At 42.0% G+C, this 22,443-nt stretch overlaps 1 protein-coding gene across 1 annotated transcript in view; it reads left to right on the top strand.

Annotated features, from left to right (window-relative positions):
- Positions 1 to 17,694, top strand: part of RYR2 (ryanodine receptor 2) — a 721,598-nt gene extending 703,904 nt beyond the window's left edge. The window contains exons 100-104 of the mRNA XM_067710999.1: positions 1,331 to 1,487; positions 2,917 to 2,981; positions 5,090 to 5,190; positions 6,095 to 6,146; positions 16,229 to 17,694. Coding sequence (XP_067567100.1) covers positions 1,331 to 1,487; positions 2,917 to 2,981; positions 5,090 to 5,190; positions 6,095 to 6,146; positions 16,229 to 16,324 — 471 coding nt within the window. The 3' untranslated portion in view covers positions 16,325 to 17,694. The remainder of the gene's footprint in view (positions 1 to 1,330; positions 1,488 to 2,916; positions 2,982 to 5,089; positions 5,191 to 6,094; positions 6,147 to 16,228) is intronic.
- Positions 17,695 to 22,443: the final 4,749 nt, after the last annotated feature.

The following is a 22,443-nucleotide window of genomic DNA, read 5'->3' as shown; positions in this document are numbered from 1 at the left end:
GAGGTTCTGAAGGATGAGTAGGTTCTAATGGGATACAAATGGGAAAGAATATTGCAAGATGAGGAGAATATGCAGGCAAAGATCTAGAATCAGGAATACTGTATTTGGAGGAGGCATGGGTAGAGGAGAGGGCGGTGCTTGGGAGAGGGGAACTTAGAGAGGGGAAGTAGGGCTAAATCAGAGGGCCTGGAATGGAGAGTGTGGACTTATCCTAAATAAAGATAAAACCCTAGATGCTTAATCCAGTGGTCCTGATGTTGCCCCCCCCCCAGAGGACACTTGGCAATGTCTGCAGACATTTTTGATTGTCTGTGGAGTGGGGCGCTACTGGCATCTAGTGAGTAGAGGCCAGAGATCCTTCTAACATATGCTACAGTGCATAAGACAGACCTCACAACAAAGAATTATCTGGCCTAAAATGTTAATGATTTTGAGGCTGAGAAACCCTACCCCAAAGCGCTTTACTGCACCCCTCTTTTTTGGCAATGGACACTTGCAGCTGTACATGTTGTCGGTTGCTTTAAAGTTTAAACAATGAGCTGCTAGTTCTTCCCTGCCTCTCTCATTTTTCTTTATTCTAGACATTAAAGTTAAAAATTTTTCGCATTATATTCCAATGTGATAAATTAGAGGATGGTAAGTGTTAAGTCTGGTTTTTTCCTCACTTAATTTCTAACATTCCATCCAGTTATACAATGGACTTTTACTTCCCCATTCCTTTGTCTGTTATGCTCACAAAAAAACTGAACAGTGCAATTAAATATAGTTTTGTGGCCCTTACTGTGATCCTAATGGGATAACCTTATGCCTGATGCTAGTGAGGTATTTTTCATTTCCCACAAAGTATGACAGCAGGCGCTAAGCAGAGTATGCAGCACAGAGTTTTGTTTAAAAGACAGCAGAGGGCTTCCCTGGTGGCGCAGTGGTTGAGAGTCTGCCTGCCGATGCAGGGGACACGGGTTCGTGCCCCGGTCTGGGAAGATCCCACATGCCACGGAGTGGCTGGGCCCGTGAGCCATGGCCGCTGAGCCTGCGCGTCCGGAGCCTGTGCTCCACAGCGGGAGAGGCTACAACAGTGAGAGGCCCGTGTACTGCAAAAAAAACCAAAAAACAAAAAACAAAAAAATAACTATAAAAGACAGCAGAATGTAAGAGCCAAGTGTTTGCATCACAATTACAAATACTGAAACAAAAAGAGGTGATGTAGAAGGCAAAGATGCTCATTATTTCCACAGTGAAGATTAGGAACAAGAGAGACAATCTTAGGTGTGTTGAGTATAAAAATGGGCAGAGGTCCTCCAGGAAGTGAAGCCATTCCTCTCTTTTCCAGTGCTATATGTTCCACATGTATGTCGGGGTACGTGCCGGAGGGGGTATCGGTGATGAAATCGAAGACCCAGCCGGCGATGAGTATGAGATCTATCGAATCATCTTTGATATCACCTTCTTCTTCTTTGTAATTGTCATTCTCTTGGCCATAATACAAGGTAAGCATCATCCTCAAGAAGATCTAGAATTTGACCTACATATTGTTGAAGCTAACATTAAAGACGGGTAAGAATGTCAGGTGTTTCTTAGAAAAGCCAAATGGAACTCTTCCGTTCAGTGTTTCTTCATTGGAAATCTGTAGAGGGAAAAACAAAGAAGCAAGGGACCCTGCTCTGGCCGGGAGATGGCTACAGGTTTCTCTGGCCTCCTTTCAAAGAACAGAATGGAAAGAGCACTTTCCTGGGTCTGATTTCCTGCCCTGCCGCTGATGACCTTTACAACTGGTGGTGGGTGAGCCATTTAGCCTCTTTGGGTCTATCACATGGAAATTATATAAAGCTCTAAGCCACGGGTTATTGAAAAGATTTCTTTAAAAATGATGTCTGTTCCGTGTGCCCTGGGAGCAGAATGCTGTTCTTCACATCTGACGAAACTGAGCCATAGTAAGTCTAAGAAACTTGGCTGAAGTGTACAGCTGAAAAGTGTCAGGGCTGGAATCCAAAGGCACAGGGTCTGGACCCAGAGCCGTCACGTGCAACCACCGTGCCACGTTGACCCATTCGATCTTCCTTTTACTCCAAGGGAACTTGGAGCGGGTAGTTTTTTCCTCTCCTTTTATTCCAAGGTAACTTTTTTTCCCTCAGAAAAATCACTCATGTTGTCTTTTTCTGCTTACACATTTATCCTAGCTTGAATTAAATGTCTATAAATGGGACATTATCCTCTAAATTCCACAGGCAAGAAAATGATACCCTTTTATCAGTAAAGTACAGGAACACGTTTAAAGGATTCATAACCCTTCCTTTATGTCTTTATTGAGTGTAACAATAATGTGTTTACAAGAGGGCAAAGTCATATAAAGCACTTGGAAAAAAACATACAGCCCGGCAAGTCACAGGAGAAATGGGAACAAGGCAGCAGGAAGCCGTTAGTTGCTGACTGCTGCAGTTAATAATGCTAGGGAAAGTTTATTGATGATGAACTTGCGAAAAAAATGATTTGAGAAAAATTCCTCACAGTTAATATGGGCATGTTTGATTTGCAAATTAGCACTTGACAATCTTATTAGTGGCATTTTCTGTACTTTATGACCATCAGTCGCCATTGCTCCTTCTTGGCGTGAAGCAGGTAGTAACATACCATTTCTTGATGCCAAGGTAACCCAAGGTTATTCCTGCTGTCACATCATTTTTAAACCCCTTTTCAGGCAGTATGTATGTGCCCTGGGAACTGCATGTATGTCTGCCCCCCAAAGAGAGAACGCTGCTGCCCTCGTAGGAGTATCTGGTGTGCGCTCACATCTTCTGCCAAGCTCTGAGCATCTCTCAGTGTCATGGTCCCTTTCCTTGGGAGGCTTAGCCAAGGGGCTGTGAATTTCATTATCCTTCTCTGGTTGATAGATTAAATCCCGTCTTTACTGAACACTAGGTTTAATTATCGATGCTTTTGGGGAACTAAGAGACCAACAGGAACAGGTCAAAGAAGACATGGAGGTGAGTCTCTCCGTTTCTGACTCTGCATTTTTGTTGTTGTGGACACTGCCTGTCCCCAGTGTCTTTTATCACAGAATGACGACTGTGGGAGAAGGGGGAGGGACATGAACAATGCATGGCTTCATTGGCCTGTTTTTGATTCAGGCAATACACGTAGTTGGGCACGGCTGCTAGGCTGTGTGGTGGGCTCCAGGGACATACAAACAGTAGTGTGGCGTCATCTGCCCCTCCAGGAGGGGGAGACCATTCATTCAAAATGGTGGATCCGCCGACAAATAAGTAAACAGGACATTGTGAGCAGTGTGACGAGCCCTTTATAGGAGGAAACCCTGCGTACCGGGGTCTCTGGGGCTGGTGTCTAGTTGCCTCTTGTATGATCAGGGGCGTACTTAAAAGAAGGGATGCCCAAGCTGAGGCCTGAGGATCGCAGAGGTGTGGATTTGAGAGAGGGAGCGAGAGAGCGTGCTCAGGCCAGTTTTAGGCCACCTCCCCACTCCGACGTGCCCCACCATGCCCATCACCAGGGGTACCATTCACATTGGATTCTGTGAAAACGTCACCGCCTGACATTCTATATACCAAGACTCTGATCTCAGGGAATTTGATACGCAGATTTTTTTCTTGGAAGCATAACTGGTTCGGGATGAAGCATTACTTTCTAGTAAAGGGGCTGGAGAAGAAGGCCAGCTAATTAAGAGCCTAATCATGCATTTGAGAGATTTACAGTGTGACTGACAGGCTGGGAAGCAAGAAAAGCGTCTTAAGTGGGGCAGTGAGGTGATCAGATTTCACATTTTAAAAAGATAACTATGGATTAAAATAGGGGGAGTGAGCTCGACACTGGCACACCCAGGGACAGGGAAGCAGCTGTCAGCATTTTCTAGGCAGGAGATGATGAGGCTTTTGCTAGAGACGTGCCACTGAGGATGCAGGAGGCAGTACTTTGGCATGAAAAGAACTTGGTGATTGGCCAGATGCAGAGGATGAAGCGTTTGGAGCAAGCGGGGATGTTGCTGAGGTTCCGTCCAGCATGAGCCTCTAGAGAGAAGCCGGGTGGCTCAGTTACACACAGAGTGACCGAGAGCGGTAACAAAGAGGAAGGGCAGTTTCCTGGGGAAAGCTGTTACGTGGGAACCTGTTTAGTTAAGAGACACTGAATGGTGTACAAGACTGGACTGCTGAATGGAGCCTTTCTGCTGTCAGCAGCTGTTGATCAGTAAGGCAGGGAGAATTATAAATTACCTTAATCATCTTGATTCTAGGCTCTCGCATCTAGGGCATCATAAACATGCCTCTAACGGTATGAAACAGCTTCTAATTTGCAGGGAAGATGGGCATCTGGAGCCACATGAGGACAATAACTATTGAATTCATTTGAGTTGATACACAGGAGATGCTAATGATAAAACGGAAGGCCTGCTTCTCCCTGGGTTTTGGGTAGCAGGCCTGCAGATGGCAGACCTAGAGGGTGAAGAGAGATGGACGGGATGGGAGGGAAGCGGAGAGAGCAGCGGTCCTGTTTCTAGAGTGGACTGCCATCCCAGTACATGTATATCGGCTGTGTGCCTAGCACGATGCCTGGCATGTGGCGGACCTTCTCTGAATCGTTGATTCAACACCTCACGGCTTGGTATTTGGTTTGGTCCTCCCCAGATGGAAGGAATTTGTGCCTCCCCCGCTCCACCAGCTTGGTCATCAGACTTGGCTAGGATAGATACCAAGTTTGTGGTTTCAGCTGAGGACACATTCAGTCCTACCTAGATAACTTGAGCCAGTGTAATGAACAAGAGTGACCACCGAGCCTGGGCGTGTTCACTTAGGCTGGAGGAAAGAAGAAGACATTGCTTTGCTTTTCGGCCATCATCATCTTGTTCTCTTCTTTCTGCCTCTGTTACTTCTTGCTGTTGGTTCCTATGTCATTTAAACCCCACGGCAAGATGTAGTGGTGGCAACAGTTAAACTGATACTCAGGTGCTTGGCACGGTCTTCTGGGATGATCTTTTACGTAGACCGAATCAACCCAGTAGCTGCCCCTGAGTGGTGAGCTGTGTTTCCCTTTTGATTTGCTTTCTGAACTCTGACCTTTGCATACCGCCTTTGTCTTCTAGACCAAGTGCTTCATCTGTGGGATAGGCAATGATTACTTCGACACCGTGCCCCATGGCTTTGAAACCCACACTTTACAGGAACACAACTTGGCCAATTACCTGTGAGTGTGCCTCACTCGGACTCCCCTACCTCTCCTGATACCCCGGCATCCCCCACCTCAGGAAGCTGGAGAAACAGGACAGAGAGCACCTCTCGGAGGGAAAGACCCACAGCTAGTGGTTCTTTGGACTTAGGAAATGAAGTTGCAGCCCTCCACGTGAACAGTACCTTCTAGAACATGAAATGAAAAGGTGGCCAGGATGAGAACATGTACCAAGCCTCTCAGAGAGCTTGGGCCGTGTTTTCCATTTCGAACAGGAATGCTCCAGCTGCTCCCTAGAGATATGTGAATCTTCACGTTTCTTTACTGAAGAATCACTTTAGGCACCGCTGCAAACAGTTAAATGTTGTATTTTGTTTTTAATACATAGAAATCTATTACTTGAGACTAGCCAAAACAGTACTTACTTCAGTCCAATATTATTTCTTAATCCGTTTCTAACCTGATTTTAATATCTAACAGAAAAGATCTAGAAAAAAAAAGATATAGCATTGTAGCAATTAAAAAAAAAGTGGGTTTTGGAATTCACAAGTGTGCAATATTAGACAAGTTATTGAACCTTTTTAATTATTGGTTTATCCAAATGAGGATTTCAATTCCTGCTCCATGAGTGAATGTGGAAACAGTTGCAGGCAGGGTCTGGCACTGAGCCTGATATAAAGCAGCTCCCAAGAGGTATAACGTAATCTGTGAACACATTATAGCTCCTTTGAAAAAAATATTTTAAAAGCTGATTAAGCTTTTGGTCCCCATGGCATTTTTTTTTTTTTTTTGGCCCTGCAGGTTTTGACCCAGTTATTTTCTCTGCCGTGAAGAGCTATTAGTCCATGGCAGGATCAGAAGTATCTGTTTATGCTGATACTTCCATACAATCCATTTCTGATTACTCTCTCTGTATCTGTAGGTTTTTTCTGATGTATCTCATAAACAAAGATGAAACAGAGCACACAGGACAGGTAGGTAAAGAGTGGCCATACGTCATCTAAAAGAAATGACGATAAAAGAATCTCTGCATTTTGGAATGTGTACATTAAACATTAACTTTGGAATTACTTTCAGATATTAGTCATGGTATCTTAGTATAACATTCCTGTTATCCTGGATGTGTATGCAAAGATTGCTGTAGTAGAAAAAGTAAAATTAGAATTGCACATTTATTAGCTGAAAATGCTGAGTTTGGGTTTTGATAATTATAATATACTTGATTGCTTAATCAGATAGCAGATGATTTCAAATGAACTTCATTCAATAGTATTACAGTCATTTAAAAATAATTGCATATCCTGGGACAAGATGGCAGAGTAGAAGGACCCTGAGCTCACCTCCTCTCAGGAGCACACCAAAATCACAACTGAATGCTAAACAACCATTGGTAAAAAAGACTAGAACCTACCAAAAAAGATATTCTACATCCAAAGACAAAGAAGAAACCACAACGAGACAGTATAAGGGGTGCACTTGCAATATAATTAAATCCTATACCCACCCCAGATGGGTGACCCACACACTGGAGAATAATTATATTGCAGAACTTCTCCCACAGGAGTGAGAATTCTGAGCCCTATGTCACGCTCCCCAGCCTTGGGGTCTGGCATCAGGAGGAGGACCCCCACCCCCACCCCAGAGCACTTGACTTCGAAGCCAGCAGGACTTGAGTGCAGGAGCTCCAAAGAACTGTGCAAAACAGAGATGATACCACTCTTGGAGGGCACACACAAGGTCTTTGTGCCCCAGGACCCAGGGCAAGAGCAGTGACTTCATAGGAGCCTGGGCCAGACTTACCTGCTGGTCTTGGAGAGTCTCCTGGGGAAGCAGGTATAGCTCACTATGGGGACAAGGACACCAGTGGATTCACTGGCCTGAGCTCTCCCAGAGGCCGCCATTTTGGCACCAAGACCTGGCTCCACCCAACACCCAAACCACCAACAGGGTGAGAACGCAGACCCACCCATCAGCAGACAGGCTGTCTAAAGGCTTCCTGAGTCCACAGCCACCTCCAGACACGCCCCTTACATGGCCAGCCCACCAGAGGGCCAAGACCCAGCTCCATCCACCAGTGGGGAGGCACCAGTTCCTCCCACCAGGAAGCCTGCACAAGCCTCACCCACTAGGGGGCAGACACCAGAAGGAAGAAAACTACAATCGCCTCCACACTGTGGAACTGAGTCTGCAAACACAGGTCAGAAACTACCCTGATGAGAGGGTGATGAGAGGGGAGTGTACTGCTGGGACACATAGGACATCCCCTACAGAGGGCCACTTCTCCAAGGTCAAGAGACATAACTGACCTTCCACATACATAAAAATACAAATAGAAATTCAGACAAATGAGATGGCGGAGGAATATGTTCCAGACGAAGGAACAAAACCCCAGAAGAACAACTAAGGGACGTGGAGATAGGCAACCTACCTGAGAAAGAGTTGAGAGCAATGATCATAAAGATGCAAGAACTCAGGAAAAGAATGGATGCACAGAGTGAGAAGGAACAGGAGGTTTTTAACAAAGAGTTAGAAAATATAAGTAACAACCAAACAACTGAACAATACAATAAGTGAAATGAAAAATACAGTAGAAGGAATTGATAGCAGAATAAATGAGGCAGAAGAACGGATAAGTGAGCTGGAAGATAGAGTGGTGGAAATCACTGTTTCAGAACTGGATAAAGAATCAAAAAAAATGAGGACAGTTTAAGCAGCCTCTGGGACAATGTCAAAGGCACCAACATTCACATTATAGGGGTCCCAGAAGGGAGAGAGAGAGAAAGGGCCTGAGAAGATATTTGAAGAGATAGATAATAGCTGAAAAATTCCCTACCATGGGAAAGGAAACAGTCACCTAAGTCCAAGAAATATAGAGTCTCAGGCAGGATTAACCCAAGGGGGAACACACCAAGACACACAATAATAAAACTGACAAAAATTAAAGAAAAATATTAAAAGCCACAATGGGAAAGCAACAAATAACATACAAAGGATTCCCCATAATACTATCAGTTAATTTCTCAGCAGAAACTCTGCAGGCCAGAAGGGAGTGGCATAATATATTTAAAGTGATGAAAGGGAAAAACCTACAACCATGAATGCTCTACACAGCAAGGCTCTCATGCAGAGTTGATGGAGAAATCAAAAGCTTTACAGACAAGCAAAAGTTAAGAGAATTCAGCACCACCAAATCAGCTTTATAGCAAGTGCTAAAGGAACTTCTCTAGGCAGAAAGGAAAAGGCAACAACTAGAAAAAAAATTACAAAATGGGAAAGCTCACCTGTAAGGCAAATATACAGTAAAGGTAGGAAATCCTTCATACACAAATAGGATAACTAAACCAGTAATCATGAGAGGAGAGTACAAATGTAGGATATTTGAAATGCATTTGAAATTAGGAGATCAGCAACTTAATCAAGTATATATATAGACTGCTATATCAAAACCTCATGGTAATCACAAATCAAAAATCTATAATTGATATACACACATTAAAAAAAGGAATTCAAACACAACACTAAAGATGGTCATCAAATCACAAGACAGGAGAACAAAATAGGAAAGGAAGAAAAGACCAACAAAAGCAAATCCAAAACAATTAACAAAATGGCAATAAAAATATACCTATTGATAATTTCCATAAATGTAAATGGATTAAATGCTCCAACCAAAGGACACAGACTGGGTGAATGGATACAAAAACAGGACCCATATAAATTCTGTGTACAAGAGACCCACTTCAGATCTAGGGACACATACAGACTGAAAGTGAGGGGATGGAAAAAGGTATTCCATGTAAATGGAAATCAAGAGTAGCAATACTCAGATTAGACAAAATAGAGTTTAAAATAAAGACTGCTATGAAAGACAAAGAGTGACACAAAATAGTAATCAAGGGAATAAATCCAAGAAGAAGATACAACCATTGTAAATATATATGCACCCAACATAGGAGCACCTCAATGTAGAAGGAAATGTTAACAGACATAAAAGGAGTAATTGACACTAGCGCAATATTAATGGGTGATTTTAACACCCCACTTACATCAATGGACAGATCATCCAGACAGAAAATCAATAAGGAAACACAGGCCTTAAATGACACATAAGACCAGATGGACTTCATTGATATTTATAGAGCATTCCATCTGAAAGCAGCAGAATACACATTCTTTACAAGTGCACATGTAACATTCTCTAGGATAGATCTCATGCTGGGCTAAAAAGCAAGCCTCAGTAAATGTAAGAAAACTGAAATCATATCAAGCATCCTTTGTGACCACAATGCTATGAGATTAGAAATCAATTATAGGAATAAAACTGTAAAACACACACAAACACATGGAGGCTAAGCAATATGTTACTAAACAACCAATGGATCACTGAAGAAATCAAAGAGGAAAATTTAAAAAAATACCTAGAAACAAATGGCAACGAAAACTTGACAACCCAAAAACTATGGGATGCAGCAAAAGCAGTTCTAAGAAGGAAGTTTATAGCAATACAGTCTAACCTCAGGAAACAAGAAAACTCTCAAACATCCTAACCTTACACCTAAAGCAACCAGAGAAAGAAGAACAAACAAAACCCAAATTTAGTAGGACAGAAATCAAGATCAGAGCAGAAATAAATGAAATAGACACAAAGGAAACAATAGCAAAGATCAATGAAACTAAAAGCTGGTTCTCTGAGAAGATAAAATTGATAAACCTTTACCCAGATTCATCAAGAAAAAAAGGGAGAGACCTCAAATCAGAGGTCAGAATGGACACCACAGAAATACAAAGGATCATAAGAGACTAGTATAAGCAACTATATGCCAATAAAAGGGAGAACCGGGAAGAAATGGACAAATTCTTAGAAAGGTACAACATTGCACCAGCAAGAAATAGAACATACGAACAGATCAGTCACAAGTAGTGATATTGAAACTATGCTACCACCAACCGATGGATCACTGAAGAAATCAAAGGGGAAATTAAAAAATACCTAGAGACAAATGACAATGAAAACACGAGGTTCCAAAACCTATGGGATGCAGCAAAAACAGTTCTAAGAGAGAAGTGTATAGCCATGTAAACTTTATAGTTACAGCCATATAGGCTCAAGAACCAAAAAAAAAACTCAAACAACCCAACCTTACACCTAAATCAACTCGAGAAAGAACAAACAAACCTCAAAGTTAGTAGAAGGAAAACAATCATAAAGATCAGAGCAGAAATAAATGAAATAGAGATGAAGGAAACAATAGAAAAGATCAATGAAACTAAAAGCTGGTTCCTTGAAAAGATAAACAAAACTGAATAAATCTTTAGCCAGATTCATCAAGAAAAAAAGGGAGGGCACCCAAATCAATAAAACTAGAAATGAAAAGGGAGATGTTACGTAGGAAACCACAGGAACACAAGGGACCATAAGAGACTAATACAAGAACTATATGCTAATAAATGGACAACCTAGAAGAAATGGACAACTTCTTAGAAAGGTACAAGGAATAAACAGAAATAGGAACAGACCAATTACAAGTACTAGAATTGAACCTGTGATTTAAAAACTCCCAAAAAACAGAAGTCCAGGACCAGATGGCTTCACAGCAGAATTCTACCAAACATTTAGAGAAGAGTTAACACCTATACTGAAACTAATCCAAAAAACTGCAGAGGAAGAAACAGTTTCAAACTCATTCTATGAGGCCACCATCACCCTGATACCAAAACCAGACAAAGATACCACAAAAAAAATTACAGGCCAATGTTACTGATGAACATAGACACGAAAATCCTCAACAAAACACTAGCAAACCAAATCCAACAATACATTAAAAGGATCATACACCATGATTGAGTGGGATTTATCCCAGGGATGTAAGGGTTTTTCAATATTCCCAAATCAATCAGTGTAATACACCATATTAACCAATTAAAGGATAGAGACCATATGATCATCTCAATAGATGCAGAAAAAGCTTTTGATAAAAGTCAACATCCACTTATGACAAAAACTCTGCAGAAAGTAGGCATAGAGGGAACCTACCTCAACATAATAAAGCCCACATATGACACATCCACAGCTAACATCACACTCAATGGTGAAAACCTAAAAGCATTTACTCTAAGATCAGGAACAAGACAAGGATGTCCACTGTCACCCCTTTTACTCCATGTTGTTTTGGAAGTCCTAACCCCAGCAATCAGAGAAGAAAAAGCAATAAAAGGAATTCAAATTGGAAAAAAAGTAAAACTGTCACTGTTTGTAAATGATGTGATATACTACACATAAAAAATCCTAACGATGCTACCAGAAAACTACTAGAGTTCATCAAGGAATTCAGTAAAGTTGCAGGATACAAAATTAACACACAGAAATCTGTTGCATTTCTACACACTAACAACAAATAATCAGAAAGAGAAATTAGGAAACAATCCCATTACCTAAATGTCCATTGACAAAGGAATGGGTAAAGAAGATGTGGTACACACATACAGTGGAATATTACTCAGCCATAAAAAAGAATGGAATAATGCTATTTGCAGCAACATGCACGGACCTAGAGATTGTCATACTGAGTGAAGTAAGACAGCGAAAGACAAATATCATATGATATCGCATATATATGTGGAATCTAAGAAAATGGGTCAAATGAACTTATTTACAAAACAGAAATAGAGTCACAGATGTAAAAAACAAATTTATGGTTACCAGGGGGGAAGGGGAGAGGGATAAATTGGGAGATTGGGATTGACATGTACACACTACTATATGTAAAATAGATAATCAACAAGGACTTGCTGTATAGCACAGGGAACTCTACTCAATACTCTGTAGTGACCTATATGGGAAAAGAATCTAAAAAAGAGTGGATACGTGTATATGTATAATTGATTCACTTGAGGAAACACAATATTGTAAATCAACTACACTCTAATAAAAAGTTAAAAATAAAAGAATTTCATAAGGACAAAAACAAACAAAGGAAACAATCCCATTTACCATCGCATCAAAAAGAATAAAATACCTAGGAATAAACCTACCTAAGGAGACAAAGACCTGTACTTCGAAAACTATAAGATGCTGATGAAAGAAACCAAGATGACACAAAATGATGGAAAAATATACCATGTTCTTGGGTTGGAAGAATCAATATTGTCAGAATGAATAAACCAAGCGTCCCTAGTGGTGCAGTGGTTAGGAGTCCACCTGCCAGCACAGGGGACATGGGTTTGAGCCCTGGTCCAGGAAGATCCCACATACCGCAATGCAACTAGGCCCGTGCACCACAACTACTGAGCCTGTGCTCTGGAGCCTGCGAGCCACAACTACTTAAGCCAGTGCGCCTAGAGCCTGTGCTCTGCAACAGGAGAGACCACCGCAATAAGAGGCCCATGCGCCACAATGAAGAGCAGCCCCTGCTCACCGCAACTAGAGAAAGCCTGCGTGAATCAGTGAAGACCCAGCACAGCCAAAAATAAATAAATTTTTTGAAAAATGAATAAACTACCCAAGGCAATCTAGAGATTCAGTGTAATCCCTATCAAATTACCAATGGCATTTTCAAAGAACTAGAACAAAATTATTTTTAATTTGTATGCAGACACAAAAGACCCCAAATAGTCAAAGCACTCTTGAGAAAGAAAGATGGAACTGGAGGAATCAGGCTCCCTGACTTCAGTCTACACTACAAAGCTACAGTAATCAAGACAGTACTGGCACAAAAACAGAAATATAGATCAATGGAACAGGACAGAAAGCCCAGAGATAAACCCACACACCTATGGTCAACTAATCGATGATTAAGGAGGCAAGAATATGCAATGGAGAAAAGACAGTCTCTTCAACAAGTGGTGCTGGGAAAACTGGACAGCTACATGTAAAAGAATGAAATTAGAACACTCCCTAACACCATACACAAAAATAAACTGAAAATAGATTAAAGACCTAATTGTAAGGCCGGATACTATGCAATTCCTAGAGGAAAACAGAGGCAGAACACTCTTTGACATAAATCACAGCAAGATCTTTTTAGATAACACCTCCTAGAGTAATGAAAATAAAAACAAAAATAAACAAATGGGACCTAATTAAATTTAAAAGCTTTTTCACAGCAAAGGAAACCATAAACAAAATGAAAAGGCAACCCTCAGAATGGGAGAAAATATTTGTAACCGACAAGGGATTAATCTCCAAAATATACAAACAGCTCATGCAGCTCAATATCAATAAAACAAACAACCCAATCAAAAAATGGGTGGAAGACCTAAATAGACATTTCTCCAAAGACATACAGATGGCCTAGAGGCACATGAAAAGATGCTCAACATCACTAATTATTAGAGAAATGCAAATCAAAACTACAGTGAGGTATCATCTCACAACGGTCAGAATGGCCATAATCAAAAAACTCTATAAACAATAAATGCTGGAGAGGATGTAGAGAAAAGGGGACCCTCCTACACTGTTGGTGCGAATGTTAATTGGTACAGCCACTATGGAGAATGGTATGGAGGTCCACCAAAAAACTAAAAATTGAACTACCATATGACCCAGCAATCCCACTACTGGGCATATACCCTGAGAAAACCATAATTCAAAAAGATACATGCACCCCAATATTCATTGCAGCACTATTTACAATAGCCAGGACATGGAAGCAACCTAAATGTCCATCAGCAGAGGAATGGATAAAGATGTGGAACATATATACAATGGAATATTACTCAGCCATAAAAAGGAACGAAATAGTGCCATTTGCAGAGACGTGGACAAACCTAGAGACTGTGGTACAGAGTGAAGTAAATCAGAGAAAGAAAAAATATCATGGAATATCACTTATACATGGAATCTAGAAACATGGTACAGATGAACTTATTTGCAAAGCAGAAATAGAGACACAGATGTAGGGAACAAACTTATGGATATCAAGGGGGAAGGGGGGTGGGATGAACTGAGATTAGGATTGACACATATACACTACTACGTATATAATAGATAACTAATGAGAACCTACTATGTAACACAGGGAACTCTACTCTATGCTCCATGGTGACCTAAATGGGAAGGAAATCTAAAAAAGAGGGGAATTATTTCATTTATATATATATATATATATAAATTCACTTTTCTGTACAGCAGAAACTAACACAACATTGTAAACCAATTATATACTCCAATAACAATTAAAAAAAAAAGAAATCCCAGAAATAAACCAACGCACCTTTGGTCAATTAGTTTACAACAAAGGAGGTACAATATACAATGGAGAAAAGATGGTCTCTTCAATAAGTGGTGCTGGGAAAACTGGACAGCTACATGTAAAAGAATGAAATTAGAACACTCCCTAACACCACACACGAAAATAAACTCAAAATGGATTAAAGACCTAAATGTAAGCCTGGATACTGTGTAACTCCTAGAAGAAAACATAGGCAGAACACTCTTTGCCATAAATCACAGCAGTATCTTTTTGGATCTGTCTCCTAGTGTAATGGAAATAAAAACCAAAATAAACAAGTGGGACCTAACAACTTAACATCTTTTGAATAGCAAAGGAAGCCATAAACAAAATGGAAAGAAAACCTACGGACTGGGAGTAAATATTTGCAAATGATGCAACTGACAAAGGATATACAAAATATATCCAAAATATACAAACAGCTCCTACACCTTAATATCAAAAAAACCACCAACCCAATCAAAAATGGGCAGAAACGCCTAAATAGGCGTTTCTCTAAAGAAGACATACAGATAGCCAAAAAGCACATGAAAAGATGCTCAGCATTGCTAATTATTAGAGAACTGTAAATCAAAACTACAATGAGGTATCACTTCACACCGGTCAGAATGGCTGTCATCAAGAAGTCTACAAATAATAAATACTGAGAGGGTGTGGAGAAAAAGAAACCCTCCTACACTGTTGGTGGGATTGTAAATGGGTACAGCCACTATGGAGAACAGTATGGAGGTTCCTTAAAATACTAACAATAGAGCTACCATATGATCCTGCAATTCCACTCCTGGGTATATATCTGGAGAAAACGATTAATTTGAAAAGATATGTACCCCAATGTTTACTACAGCACTATTTACAATAGCCAAGACATTGAAACAACCTAAATGTCCACTGACAAATGAGTGGATACAGAAGATGTGATACACACACACACACACACACACAATGGAATATTACTTGGGCATAAAAAATTATGAAATAATGCTTTTTGCAGCAACATGAATGGACCTAGAGATTATGATACTAAGTTAAGTAAGTCAGACAAAGACAAAAGTCATATGATATTTCTTGTATGTGGAACCAAAAATAAAATGATACAAATAAATTTATATACAAAACAGAAATAGAGCCACAGACATAGAAAACATCTATGGTTACCAAAGAGGAAAGGAGTGGAAGGGATAAATTAGGAGTTTGTGATTAACATATACACACTACTATATATAAAATAGATAGCAACAAATACCTACTGTATAGCACAGGGAACTATTCTCAATATTCTGTAATAACCTATAAGTGAAAATAATCTGAGAAAAAAATATATGTATGTGTATAACTGAATCACTTAGCTGTACACCTGAAACTAACAACACTGTAAATCAACTATACTTCAATTTTAAAAATTAAAATAAATAAATAATTGCATATTAAATGTTTAAGGTTCTGCCCGAGCTATTTGAAATTCTCCCTCCACAAATTCACCTGCCATTGTTAATAGTTTGAATTTGAATGGTACAATTAAACAAAAACAATAGTTTTAAGGAACCCTCAAAATCATATATCACAAATAGGTTTTTATCATTATTATATTACAGTCAGGATGAAGATTGATTATTTATTAGTAGAAATAAATAAGACCTGGTATAATTAGGAACTACCTAAATGAATTTGGGATTATAACTATGTGTAATACACCATTATATGTATGTGACATATATATATATGTATGTAAAATAACAAATTTGAGTCTCTTTCTATCTTATATTTTGTGGTAACACAGAGATCCTAGGGAAAGACATGTTCTTAACACATTGCCTTTACTTTTACAGGAATCTTATGTTTGGAAGATGTATCAAGAAAGGTGCTGGGAATTCTTCCCCGCTGGGGATTGTTTCCGGAAACAGTACGAAGACCAGCTAAATTAATCTCAGTCCCAGATCACCTCCGAAAACAAACACACACACACACACACACACACACAGACACGCTCTCTCTGTCTTTGTCTCTGTTCTTCTGTTTCTAGACTCTCTCTCTCTCTCTCTCTCTCTGTTCCCTTGGAAACATCTGCTGATTTTCTGAATTGCCAGCATTATATGCTTTCTCAGAGCAGTGAAGCTGTGTTTCTCAAGACTTGACTGTGCTTTTTCCCCCACCTAGTGTATTTTCTTTGAGAATAATGACTGAAGAATAATCTAAATTCATACAAGGACAAAATAGGAACTTTGGAAAGAAAACCATTCTGGAGACTCTCAATTGTTACACACACAGATTTCCTTCTGAGACTCCTGGAAATCAGCTTGCACTATGGGGCTTTCACAGAGAAGCGTGGCAGCCACACTCATCCGGCCTCTTTATTTCACCATCCAGAAAGGAACTCTCTAATGGTCACAGAGCACTGTAGCACTTACCAGATTGCCGTGGACACCAGTTACGAAGGGAAATAGTGCCTTACTATATGTGGGTTGAGCTATGCAGAAGATATGTGCATGAAAAAACATCTTTATTTTCCTTATGTCGACTTTTTTTCTTAGTTAGATTGATTTTTGTGAGGGTTTTTTTTTTTCTTTCATGCTTTTCTTTGGTGGGGGAGGGTAAGAAAAGCAGTTTGCGTGCACCTTTTAAAAAAGACGGGTGGCCTGTCTCAGGATGAGAGGAGGTTCTTCTCATTCATCCAGATTCCCATTTCCCCTCCCCCTGTGCTCTTATTCTGGTAATGCTCTGATGCAATATTGCAACTTTATGAAATCTTTGTATGAAAACAAAAAGACTGCAAAAAATATACTTTCAAAAGAAATAATTCATTGCATGTTTATTATGCAAGTTTAAATGAACCAAGAAAACCTTCAGAAGCAAGTTGATCCACGTGAAAGAACTTTCATGATAATTATATCCATAGTAATAAAGTGTCGTGGGCTTAATTGTATATTTGGAGCCAGTGTCATCCACCAACAATGTGATACATTATGAACTTGACAGTAGTTTTGGGTTTTTCTCTTTCTTTCGGCCACCTGTGATCAGTTGTGGATTAAGGACTTCTTGTAGGGCCATTTTTTTAATATCAAAGCTGAAGCAATATCCATTCAGGGATTTCATCAGTTGCATCAAAAAACACGGATAATAATATATCAGTCACTCCATTTTGAGTCCTTTTAAATGTAATGCGAATCTTTACAAATAAAAAAGAGATTCAGAATGGAAGCAAGGTCATTTTGCAAATATTGGAGCTCTTTTATTACAACGTCTGCTTGTTAATTTTAGAATTGTAAAACTGCTCTGATTAAACTATTTAACTTTCTCACCCTCTTTCTCCATTTCACTTATAACTGGGATGCATCAGAAAGCCTTGAGCTTTTAAGTTGTGTGTGTCTAGCGCAATCCAAAACACTACCTTAAGGCCTGTCATACGTCCCTGCAGCTAGCAAGTTTTCTGCTTTTATGATTACGGAACCTCAGAGCTGTGGAGCATTTTGAATCACCTAGCTCCACCCCTGTCATTTCCTTGTCTTGGGGTCATCCAGATTTCTTGGAAACCACCAATAACAGAAAAATCAGTCTCCCGAATCATTTTAATTTTTAATCAGCTTTCATTTTAAGAACTCTTCCTTATTCAGGGCAAATTCATTTCCATGCAACAATAGGGATTCATTTTCTGTCTTAATCTGGAAGAGGACTGGCACACCAGTAAGTGATATATGAAACGTTCCAATGCTAATTGAACAGGTACTGTGTACCAAGGGCAGTGCTGGGTATCTACTGTCATTTTTCAGCCCATTGGCACATCACAGCTGTGGTACTTAGATTTTGCATTTGTCTTGAAAAACTTTGCCCTTCTTCCTTTCTAGGTTCTTTGGCAGGTTAAATGGACATAAGACAGGTTCACAGGAGAAAAACAATTTTTTTATGTACGTGAGCCCCACAAAGACATGAGAGGCTCCCAACAGTGAGGCAACTGAGGCTTATGTGCCATCCTGAGCTCCGGAGAAGAGAGTGGGGTCTGGGCCTTCAAAGGGAAGGAAGACAATTCACAGGACGGTGGCAAGAGCAAATATTTGGTAAACAAGTTTTTGCCGTGCCAGGTAGAACAAACAGGCCCTGCTGGGCTCCCCCCAGCCTCCCACACCAGCCCACACTCTCTATAGTTATCCCTGGTGATGGTTCTCTTCCTGGACCAGGTCTTCTATCTGAATTCTTTTAGACACTTAAGGAGGAGGTAAAAAGCTCTTCCTGAGTCTTCTGAGGCTTGATTGACTTCAGCTCAAAGTAATCCACATGCCAGAGTGGCACATTCTGGAGAGGCTCATACTTAAACCTCTCAGTAACATTTTTATTTGGATGAAAGAGTCAATTTGTCCGTGCTGTGGGAATCCTCAGTCCTGCTCAAGGAGGTGACCTCATGTTCTGAGGAGTCTGGATAAAAGAAATGAGGTCAGCTCCACAAAATATCCAAGACTACGTTCCCCTTTGCCACAAAACACTTCAGAGGAAGCACGCAACGGAGAGGAATAAATGTTATTCTGGGACATAAAGTCTGACAAATTCAGGTCTTCTGTTCATAATGCCAAAGTCAGAGTTGACATGAAACAACAGTACAAGTGAGAGGTGAGCGAACAAATTCCTAGTTGTCCCCTGGATTCTGCAGATTCTTGTAGACTCTCCTGATTGATGGCTCCCGGCTTTAGAGCCCTGGTCGGTGACAGACAAGTGCTCAGGGAGAAGCAGAGAAAGGCTGAATTCAGGAAAGGAAGCTTCCTTCCACTCGTGGCCTTTGGCCATCAGTGTTGGAGGAAGACTAAAGGCGCAGAGCTGGTCACTTTAGAAACTGTCACTGGTGCTGTCAGTGGCCGACAGAGGAGTAGGGTTCCTCTTTGTTTCCGTCTCAAGGCCTCAAAGGGGAAGGGGCAGATTTTCTGCATTGGCGTTATTATTAAATCTCCCAGGAAATGTTGCACGAATTACAAACACACTGGGACTCTCTACTTCTATGATTAAGCTCAGGGCTGCCTAACTCACACTGAAGAAATGTAATCCCCTCAGAAATTTTCAAGTATTCAGACAATCACAAAGAGTATCATAATATCCTATCTTCATGTCTCTGCTTCCACTCTCTCAGCCATTTTTCTCCCTTTCTTATTTCATCTATTCCTACCCCACTTCTTTTCTATGGAAACATCTCTTCATCCTACTCCATAAGATAAACAGCTAAAGCAGGCAGTTAGCTAGATAGGAGCAGAGCAAGGTGGGCAATGGCCTAATGGCAGGAACAACACACCTAACAGCCGAGGTCCTTGGGTAGACAAAAGTAGGAACTTCCAGACCGACAGGAAACCACACATTTTGGGGTGACAAGTGTCCTGAAGGCAGACAAAGAAAGGTGGGAAAAGGCGGGAATCTCTGGTGTCCATTGTAACCTTTTGGTCACTATGCCCTCATTACAATAAAATTAGCCTTGCATATAAGAAGTTCTTATCGTGCACCGATGCCACGATACTTCCAATCAAGGCTAAATAAGGACAAAAATCCTTCCTCCCCTCAGGAAGGTGGGGCTGATGAAAATCAGGGAAAAGAACCCCCAAACCTCTCCCTCCCAAATGAATATTCCACCTCTTCTTTTCTACATCCACATAAGAAGTTTCCCAAAGAAACTCAGGGCAGCTACTCACCGGAGCCTGGCTGCTCTCCCCTAGGGAGCATACAATCGCTTAAATAAACCCTTGCTTTACTTTCCTGACCTCCCGCCTTGTCCCTGAATTCCTTCTGCGACGAGACAAGAAATTAGCTGCCAGTATCATCTTTGGCGAGGCAGCCAGGGGAGTTCGGTAAGCCTCAGCCTCTCGCCTCCCTTACGCTTGAGAGGCGCTGCCTTGCTTCCTGCCATTCATTTCTCCCCCCTCCATTCCCTCCCTCTCTCTCCCTGATTGTCTGTCCCATTTTCGGACCTGCTGTTGCAAAGATGTGAGCAGGAGTCGAGCATCTAAAAGCCGCTAGGGCACTCGCCACTGGAAGACTCTCCTCCGGATGACAATAGGTCTGTCCGCCCACCTCAAGGCAATTTCCGGGCAACGTTTTTAGGCACACAGTTAAAAGCATACCACCACCCACTCCCTGCAGCTACCCTTATAGGCTTATTATTGGTCCACCTATGCCTGACTATCCTTGTCTCTCTCTGTATCCCCATCTTTTACTTTCCTTTCTTTTTTCATGCCTTACTCTGCTGGAAATGGGAAAAGTGAATCTGCCAGGCGTTTTCCAACCTTGCCGTTAGGTCTTATACCTCTCATTACTCGCAAGGCACGTCAGGAGAAGCTTCCAAGCATTCTCACAGGCGGCTAGGGACCCAAACCATAGGAGCTTTGCCCTCTGGGTTTGCCTTATCCACCATTTAATTAGCTGTCCTCGGGTTCAATTGTGTGGAAGTATAAAATGCAGCCTTACTCAGACTGTAAGAGAGTTCACACCGTGCCCATGGCTGTTACGGTCCCTTCGGGAGCTCCCTTGTGCCGTGGGTGGTCTGTGTACATAACCCCTGGTGTTGGGAAGGGGGACAGTCCTGCCCCGTGCGGTTGGAACCAGCGGCGGTGGCGCTGCATCTGGGCTGCCATTCTTCTCCACTCGCCTCTGCACGGCACCCTGCATTCGGCCAGGTCTCTCCACGGTCCGTCACACAAGCGGGATCCATCCCCGCCCCCAACTCACACTGTGGGCACGGGGCAGTTCATGCTGGGGGCTAGACGCACACATGGCCACGCCCCAGGAACACATGACCCCAGTTTGCCATGCTTGCCTCCCCTGGGTTGCGTGATTGGGAGTGTTCTCACAGGGCTGTCGGGCCCTCCATCCCACCAAGTGCAGACAGAGTGCCTCCACCTTGGGCCACCATATCCCCCCCCACCCCCGGCTGGTGGCGCTGCCCGCTGCATGGAGCATTCTGGGGGCGGGGGCAGGGTAGCACCCAGGCCAGGGGGTGCTGCCCACAAAAGGGAAGGGAAAAGAGAAGATTTTTCACAAACCACCTCCCTTCATGGCCAGTGCCTGTTTCCAGAAATATACCATCCTCTTAGGGAAAAAAAGCTGTAACCTAAATAGGTCCTGGAACTATGAGGATGTCTGTTCTAGAAGTACATACCCCAGAACACAGAGATTAATCGTTGGCCACAGAATCTATAGAGAAACCTTCAGGACGGCCACTCATCCTGGGTACTGCAGACACCACGATAGGACACAGGCCCCAGGATGCTGGGGCCAGCAGCATCGCCGTATGGGGGAGTAGCTAACCCCCATTGTGACTAGTATGGAAGGGACTAGGTGGACAGGGACACCTGGAACAAGTCCTGTCCTAGGGAACTGCCACGGGACCTCCTAACGCCAGTGCACCTCTCTGTTACGGGAGCACCATCTCCCTGAAGGAATGATAGGAAACACCTCTTCCATCCCCAAGGACTGACCCCTCAGGTGCATTCTGATTCCCTAGGACAAGTTTCCTCTAGATTGTTTAAAGTGAAAAAAACGTGCTTTCTTTTGTAACACAGCCTGGCCCCAGTATAAACTTGAGGACGATGAGGCCTGACCAGAAAATAGAAGCCTCAACTATAATGCCTAACATCCTACAGTTAGACATCTAAATGAACGGAAGTTCCTTATGTTCAGGCTTCTGAGGCCCTAAGAGAGAACCTAGAGCTACGCAAGTCCTATGTTAGGGAACCCTGCTGGCTGGGACCCATTCAGGCTACACCAAAGCCCGCTCTAGTGGCATCTGTGGAGGAACACAAGCTCCAGACAGAAGCCCCAAGCCCCACACTCTTTCACCATCTTCAGCTCCTCCCCTGCCCTATAAGCCTCTTTACCCTTCCATACCAGCAGTGCAGCCAGAGCTTCCCAGCCCCCTTCAGGAAGTAGTCAGTGGGCCTCAGGGAGTTACTGGAGTCCACACCCCTTTTTCTTTTTTTTTTTTTGGTACGCGGGCCTCTCACTGTTGTCTCTCCCATTGCGGAGCACAGGCTCCGGATGCGCAGGCTCAGCGGCCATGGCTCATGGGCCCAGCCGCTCC

This window comes from Pseudorca crassidens, chromosome 16 (genome assembly GCF_039906515.1).
Source record: "Pseudorca crassidens isolate mPseCra1 chromosome 16, mPseCra1.hap1, whole genome shotgun sequence".
In the NCBI taxonomy this organism is placed as follows: Eukaryota; Metazoa; Chordata; class Mammalia; order Artiodactyla; family Delphinidae; genus Pseudorca; species Pseudorca crassidens.
The sequence above is the reverse complement of the archived record's forward strand: the minus strand, read 5'-3'. Positions and strand labels throughout refer to the sequence as shown.